Source organism: Nelumbo nucifera, chromosome 2 (genome assembly GCF_055504915.1).
Source record: "Nelumbo nucifera cultivar China Antique chromosome 2, China Antique-T2T, whole genome shotgun sequence".
In the NCBI taxonomy this organism is placed as follows: domain Eukaryota; kingdom Viridiplantae; phylum Streptophyta; class Magnoliopsida; order Proteales; family Nelumbonaceae; genus Nelumbo; species Nelumbo nucifera.
This window is the reverse complement of record NC_142650.1, coordinates 111,388,619-111,395,790: the sequence shown is the minus strand read 5'-3', so window position 1 is coordinate 111,395,790 and position 7,172 is coordinate 111,388,619. Positions and strand designations below refer to the sequence as shown.

Sequence of the window (7,172 nt, the reverse complement as noted above, 5' to 3'; positions counted from 1 at the left end):
AACCTCGTTCGCCTGGCAGAGATTGAACACAGGATCAACCAACTCTCACCTTCGATTGGTGTTTCAGAGGTACACAACCGACGAAGCTTCCCTCATCATCTTAGCACCTTCACAAGTACTATTCTCTCCATCTCTCTCATCTTCCTTGTCACCACCTATTTGCAGTCCTTTTACAACACCAGTAATGGTGCTTGGTGTTCCCGGGCCGCCCTGGAGTTTCCTATCCTCCTCTGTTTCTAGTGTCAAAACACCTAGTTTCCTCTGGGCATAACCCAAAACCCTACTTCGCATCCATCGGTGGCATAAACTCTAGCCCTACGTCCCATTCCTTCTTCCTCTTCCCACCAGGTACCAACACCAATCCTGGACCCAACTCAAACTGCTCACTCTTCGTCCCTCTCTTGTCTTGCTTTCTCTGGGGAAGGCATCCTCTGAACTCACTCTATCACTCAATCCGAGTTTTCGCTTTCAAGAAGGTTCAGTTTAATTGAATTAAATACAGGGTGAAGCGTAATGACAATTGACAAGCCGCCAATGGAGATGGTGCCACTATCTCCCTATTGCAACTATGAGCACAAGCACATTGTTATGGGTAGATTCAGTGATCTGGGTGCCCTCGTCAAGCTATTCTGGTGTGGATGCATGTTAGTTCTCAAGATTTGGTGTCGGAAGCATAAGGGAATTGTTATGAGGGGCATGAGAGACATCATCGTCTCTTCTATGGCAGCATCAACCATGCCCTTAGGTGACCTTGGTCATGGTCATTGCATTGAGAAAGCTGCCAAGATCACACAAGTGTGGTTTTCTGCAACCGAATGATCAATAAGTTGAAGGGAGAAGGCCATGCAAGTTCAACCACTGAAACAATTGAAGAAATGAAATTCAGTGACATTGTCTTGCAGAACTTGGTAATGGCTGATTACGTTTGTCGTGGGTTTCCAGAGCTGGTCCGTGACCTCTTCAATGATATGGATTATGGAGGCCCAAAAGAAAGGACACTCTCCTACTTTTCTGATTTAGTTATTTGCATTAATTGAGGGTGTTCAACAATGTGGGATGGGGGTTTTCATGGGTTCTACCATCTGGCTCTATTGGATGGATGTAGTGCCAAGATTCCACTTGAGAATGAAACTAAGTAGCACTTGGTGCTTACTATTCATGGTGATCCAAGGTCAGATCACCATCTGTGAGGATGCAATTGCATGGGAACCAAACAAGCCATTAATGAGCATAGACATGCAGGTGACTTCGTCTTGGGCCAGTGAAGTCCGAATGAAGGTGTACCCTCTGCTACTCTCTTTTATACCAACTCTTATATTTGGAGTGGCACACATCCTGAGGATCTCTTCCCTTGCATCTTTGGTCACGTGGATACAATAATTGTTGAAGGTGTTGGTGGAGGTGTGAGTCATGTAACTGAAGTTCAACATGGTGACGATGTTATATTCTGTTACACTGTAGAGTTTAGAGAATGCAAGTTTTGTAAGTCAGAGAAGATAAAACTCCACAGCAAGGTACAGGAAACTGTTGGAGTTGGAGTTATGTTAGGTGACGGGAAAGGTCGTTCCTCAATGGATGAGACTCCCATCGACCATTGTATGGGAGCCCCAACTCTTGGCCAGCGGCGCACAACCGTGCATGTTGTTGCAAGAATTGATACAAGGGCTCCTCGAGAAAACGTATGCCTACTTGGTTATGGTGTTACCATAGGTCGTGGGGCAGTTTGGAACACAACAAAAATAGGAGGCTCAATCGTTGTTGTCTTGGGTCTGGGGACCGTAAGTCCTGAGGTTGCAGAGGTTGCAAAGGCTATTGGTGCTGTACTAGTAATAAGCATTGATATTACCAGCAGAAGAATTGAAAGATCAAAGAACTCTGGAGATATGGAATTTCGGAACCTTAGTATTCAACAAAAACCAACACATCAGATCATTTTGTATCTCACCGAGGCTAGTGTTAACTACAGTTCTAAGTGGCTAGGTAGATGTTACGATCCATTTGTCCCATGTTGGTAGTATGAGATGCTAATGTGAGGTATCCAACATCGGTAGTATGGGATGCCGTTGTGGGGTATATATGTGCTTGGGTTCCCTCCCTCAGTAGAGCACTAGAGATGATCCTCGGGAGCAGATCGATTTTCTAAGGAGCAGTGCCAGAAGATGCTGAGAAGAAGAGAGTTCCTCTGTTTCCAAGATTTCTGCCGCATCATGACACCATCTATCTGTAACACATGTACTATCTTCATCTTCTTCTTTGTTTCAGTTGCTTCATTTAGTAAAGTTTGAGCTAATATATTTATTTACCTTTTGTTATGTGCCTTAGGAGAACTCACCCCTAAAAGCTAGCTGTTAGAGGAAGGGAACCCAAGCACATAAATACCCCACAACAGCATCCCATTCTACCGATGTGGGATACCTCACATTAGCATCCCATACTCCCAACATGGGACAAATGGATCAGAACGTAACACCTTTTCCCTCCTCAGATTCTTGGACAAAAGCTGGAACAAGAAACAACCATTCTGGTTTCTGATGGATATCAAGAGCCTTCAGTCCCAAAAAGGTGATTGATCAGTTTGACACTCCCTTGCTTATGGGCGGGATTTCATGTGAATGGGTCATTCCTTTTTTTTTTCCTATGCCAATCAACTGTACAGAGCTTTTTGTCTGCATAATTCATTGTTTAGATCAGTGTACAGTATAAACTGTATTAAGAAATTAAGCTCTCTGAAAGTGCAAAAGATAATATAATTCATTCAATTCATTTCATGTTTCAACTATTTTGGGTTACATATGTGGATAGCTCAATTTGTTGTGTTTGGATTATCTTGTACAGTCCTCATCTAACTCTTCCTTAGGTTGATGAAATAGAGGCATCGTCTTCATAAAGAGCTAATGCATGCAGAATTTCTGAAGCTGAGGAGAAATGACATAGGAATGTTAAATGAAACCACATGTGAACTACTGCAAAAGAAAATTCTTGACAGACTTTATATCTCCCCTCATGCCTGCATAATCTACCTTTCTCTCTCTCTCTCAAAAAAAAAAAAAAAGAAAAAATATTAAATGAAACAACAACAGATTCTTGTGTTGTTTTGAAAGAAACCAGCTCCTCCTGGAATTCTTCCTCAAGCCTTAGAAGTTTTGCAAATAAATTGGCATTCTAACATGTCGATACATAACCCAAAAATAGGGCTTAGGTCAGACTTAATCTCGGTTGCTTGATTGCTTCAATTGAGATTTTCAAAGGTCTCTTTCTGCTTTAAATCCCAACTAGTTTACAACTTCAATAGAGAAAGGTAAAAGAGATATATAGAGAAACGTAAAAACTCTATCTAGTTAACTAAGCTCTACAGCTCTATCCTAATGTAACTCAAACTCCATCTCAGAACGACTTATTCTTATTAAACTACCTAAATACAACATAAACAAGCAAACATATAAGCCACAACAACTTCATTACCTTCCTCCGTGCACTCTCCTCTTTCTTGATGTAAGTTTAAAGAATGCTTCAATTCTCCAGTTTGGTATTATTTGCCATCCAATGATGACCCCTACTATAACTCCACTTCCATATCCCAATGCCAAGAATTTCCAGTCAAGTATTATACTTGCCAAGTCCTCCTTTTCTTGTTTTGACAACCCAGATGTTGAATTCTGATGTACAGTTGTTGCATCATCTAATTCACATTTCCTTGACAATGGAGGCCCGCATAAACCCAAATTTCCTGCATATGAAGTATTTTCAAATGTACCAAACTGGCGGCCTTGTGGTATACTCCCACTAAGATTATTCCTTGAAAGATTCAAAACTGAAAGGAAAGTGAGATCTACTAGTTCCACAGGGATCTGTCCAGAGAGTTTGTTCTGCGAGAGATCCAGCGACTCCAACTGTGTAAGGTGCCCCAATGCAGATGGGATTTGGCCTGCAAGACAGTTTCTAGACAAATTGAGCACCATGAGTGACTTGAGGTTCCCTAAAGCCTGGGGAATCTCCCCTTCAAATGCATTGCCAGAGAGATCAATCGTGGTGAACATCTCTATGATCCGTCCATACATAACTTCTTGCCCTTTGATTGTAACTTTGACGCTGTCCTGATAGTAGGAGTCCCCTATGTATCTCAAAGAAGACTTGTCCCTTTTAACAGCAATCATCGCCTTCAAAGATTGAAAGTACTTGGATGGTAAATGCCCTGTAAAACTGTTGAAGGAGAGATCGATGATATGCAGCATTGGGAAGCCATTTTCAGCTCTCGGGGGGCCTCTAATGGAGCCATGAAACTTGTTGGATCGTAGTACTAGAACCCACAATTTAGGTAGGCCACCCAACCAGGAAGGGAACGTGTCATTTATCAAGTTGTTTCCCAGGTCTAACACCTCCAGTGATTTGCAGTTGACCAAAGATCGTGGTAGATTCCCTTCTAGTTGATTGTTATTGAGGTTTAAAGACCTTAGGTTGCCTCCTATGAAATTTTGCGGAATGGTTCCATGAAAGTTGTTTCCCCTTAGATTTAGTACAACCGAATTACTGAAGTTGGTTAGACATTCTGGAATCCTGCCACCAAGTTGGTTGTTTGATAGATCAAAAATGTTGGGAAAATTAGAATTGCAAATGGTTGGAGGAATTCTTCCAGCGAGTTTATTGTCTGAAATTGAAAATACTATTGGGTTACCTCGATAGCTCTCTCCGAGAAGGTAGGAGGAAATGTTTCCTAGGATAAGTGATGTGGAATTAGTTCTACTGAAGTAATTTCCTGATGGACTCTCCTCTTGGATTTGGTTGGAGTGAAGATCAAGGACTAACATTTGAAGTGGAAGTTTAGAAGCAAGTCCTACCAAGTCTATTCCGGTTAATAGATTGTGGGAAAGATTCATTGTATATAGACTAAATTTCCATATCCATGAGGGTATTTTGCCACTAATTTTGTTGTTAGAAAGGTCTATATTCAATGGTGTCTCTTGGTACCTGAGGAAATCTGGGAATTCAGAAATGTTGCAAGAACGAGCAAAGAAAGTGTATAATTGTGGGGACGTAGAATTCGCTCTATTGTTGTTAGTGAACCACAAACCACTATTTGAAATATCAAGATCAGAAAGACTGGTCGCGTTGAACATGTCGAAGTCTACAACATCACTCAAGTAATTGGAAGAAATGTCGAGATTTAAGAGACATGTGAGGTGGAAGATGAACCTTGGGATTTTCCCTCTCAACTGGTTGTTATTCAACTGTAGGTCCTCCAACAATGAAACAGAAGGAGAAGGAGAGATGGATGAATTAAAGCAGAAAGAAGAGGTAAAGGAATAATTTGAGTGTTGAGGCTCCTCAACTATGCTAGTGAATTGATTTGCATAGAGGTACAATTCTAGCAATGATGGGAGGTAAAAAAGAGAAGATTGGATTTGACCACTTAATAGATTTGATGAAAGATCCAAGGATTCGAGGTGGGTAAGATTTACCACAGAAGGAGGGATTGGCCCTTTGAAACTGCAATTGCTTAGATCCAGCTCAATCAAGAACTTGAGATTCCCTAGTGAATGGGGTAATTTACCATGCAATTTTGTTGAATGGACGTCCAAGAAACGTAGAGCACTATTTTGAGGGAATTCTGGCAAGTAACCGGTGAGCTCTGGGTTGAATGAAATATGAAGGGATTGCAGCTTCGGTAGTTGGAAAATGTTTCTCGGGAATTCCCCATAAAATCTACAGTTGGAGAGATGCAAGGATGTCAATGAAGTGATGCTGCCTAAGAAATCGGGCACCGTGGATGAAAAATTATTGGAGTCGAGATAAAGCTCAGAGAGATACTGGAGGCTGAGAAGTGAGGCGTCAATTGGACCAGAGAGTGAACAATTAGACAAGCTCAACACACGAAGTTCTGGGAGTGCCAAAGAGACGGTTTGAGCCCAGTCGTAGTTAACTTCTGCCGACATGTCCACTCCAGCAAGGTTGAGTTCTCTCAAGGTTGAATGGTGCTGGATAAGCGATCTGAAGCCGGGGTGACTGAGTTTCAATCCATAATTTCTGGAAAGATCAAGAGAAACCAGGTTTGTTAGTTGTGAAATTTCTACTGGAATTTGGCCAGAAAATACTGAATCAGAGAGGTTGAGATGGGTCAGCCTAGTGAGAGTTCCAAACTCAGAAGGAATTGGAGAGAGATTGAAATCGTTCCCAAAGAGGGTGAGCTTTTGAAGGTGAAGAAGGTGGAAGAGGCTATTATTGGAATCAAGACGACCAGAAAGGCAATTATTTGTAAGGTTGAGGCCAATCACATGACCGGTGTTACTATCGCATGTGATGCCATCCCACGAACAACAATCTTTGTCGATCGCCCAAGAACTGATATTACCAGCAGAAGAATCAAAGAGTGAGACAGAGGAGCAACCTAAGGAAAAGCTTTGCTTCATTTGTAGAAGGGCCAAGCTCTGATCCTCAAGGCATGGATGGTTAGAAGCAACTAAAAAAGAACACGAAAGTAGGAGCAAGAGAATAACTAACAGGGTAATAAAGAGATTATGGGAAGAGCCCATGCTGCTTCTGTAATTGTAGGGATGGATGAAGTAGGAAAGATGAGAGATGTCTTTATAGAATTGAGTTTGCTGCAGCGGCTAAGACTTTGGACTTCGATGGGTTCCATGGGAGAGTCCGGATTTTCTACTATTACCTTCATTCTACTATCCTTTCTAGAGAGTTGACCCAGCTGGCGTGATTAGCACTCCGGATCCAGTGCGTTTGGAAGAAGGGACTTTTTCTTTGAGCCCACTAAAATTTTCACATGTCGATCGGTGCTCAACTCGCCATCACCTGCAACCGGTTGAAGCTTTATGACTAATAAAATATTTTTAAATAAAAAATTGATGAAGAAAGAGTACTCGTGGTCCGGTATGAGTTCTATTCCGATATGTGAGTAACATTACAACAACCGCTGTGCCAACTGATGAACTATGACACGTGCTCGTTGAACAGTATACCTGAAACTTTTGGCACCATGTCATGAACGTTCACCCCCAACCTCTCCACCCGCACCTTGAAGCTCACAATCCCGACTCTCAGTCCTAAGAATGAGAAAACCATCACCAGAACCGCCTGGCCGTCCTCCATCACGTTCACGCCCGTCTCTGCTATGTCATAAACACTTAGCATCGCTAGCGCGCTACCCAGGCTATGGCGGGTCA

At 42.2% G+C, this 7,172-nt stretch overlaps 1 protein-coding gene and 1 pseudogene across 1 annotated transcript; one reads left to right on the top strand and one right to left on the bottom strand.

The window, feature by feature from the left end:
- Positions 1 to 1,056: 1,056 nt before the first annotated feature.
- LOC148802806 (alcohol dehydrogenase class-3 pseudogene) lies at positions 1,057 to 2,285 on the top strand (annotated as a pseudogene).
- Positions 2,286 to 3,092: 807 nt separating this feature from the next.
- Positions 3,093 to 6,649, bottom strand: LOC148802805 (receptor-like protein 7). Its single transcript, XM_088897114.1, has one exon. The coding sequence runs from the start codon at positions 6,525 to 6,527 to the stop codon at positions 3,459 to 3,461; it is 3,069 nt and encodes a 1,022-aa protein (XP_088753240.1). The 5' UTR covers positions 6,528 to 6,649; the 3' UTR covers positions 3,093 to 3,458.
- Between the last annotated feature and the right edge of the window lie 523 nt (positions 6,650 to 7,172).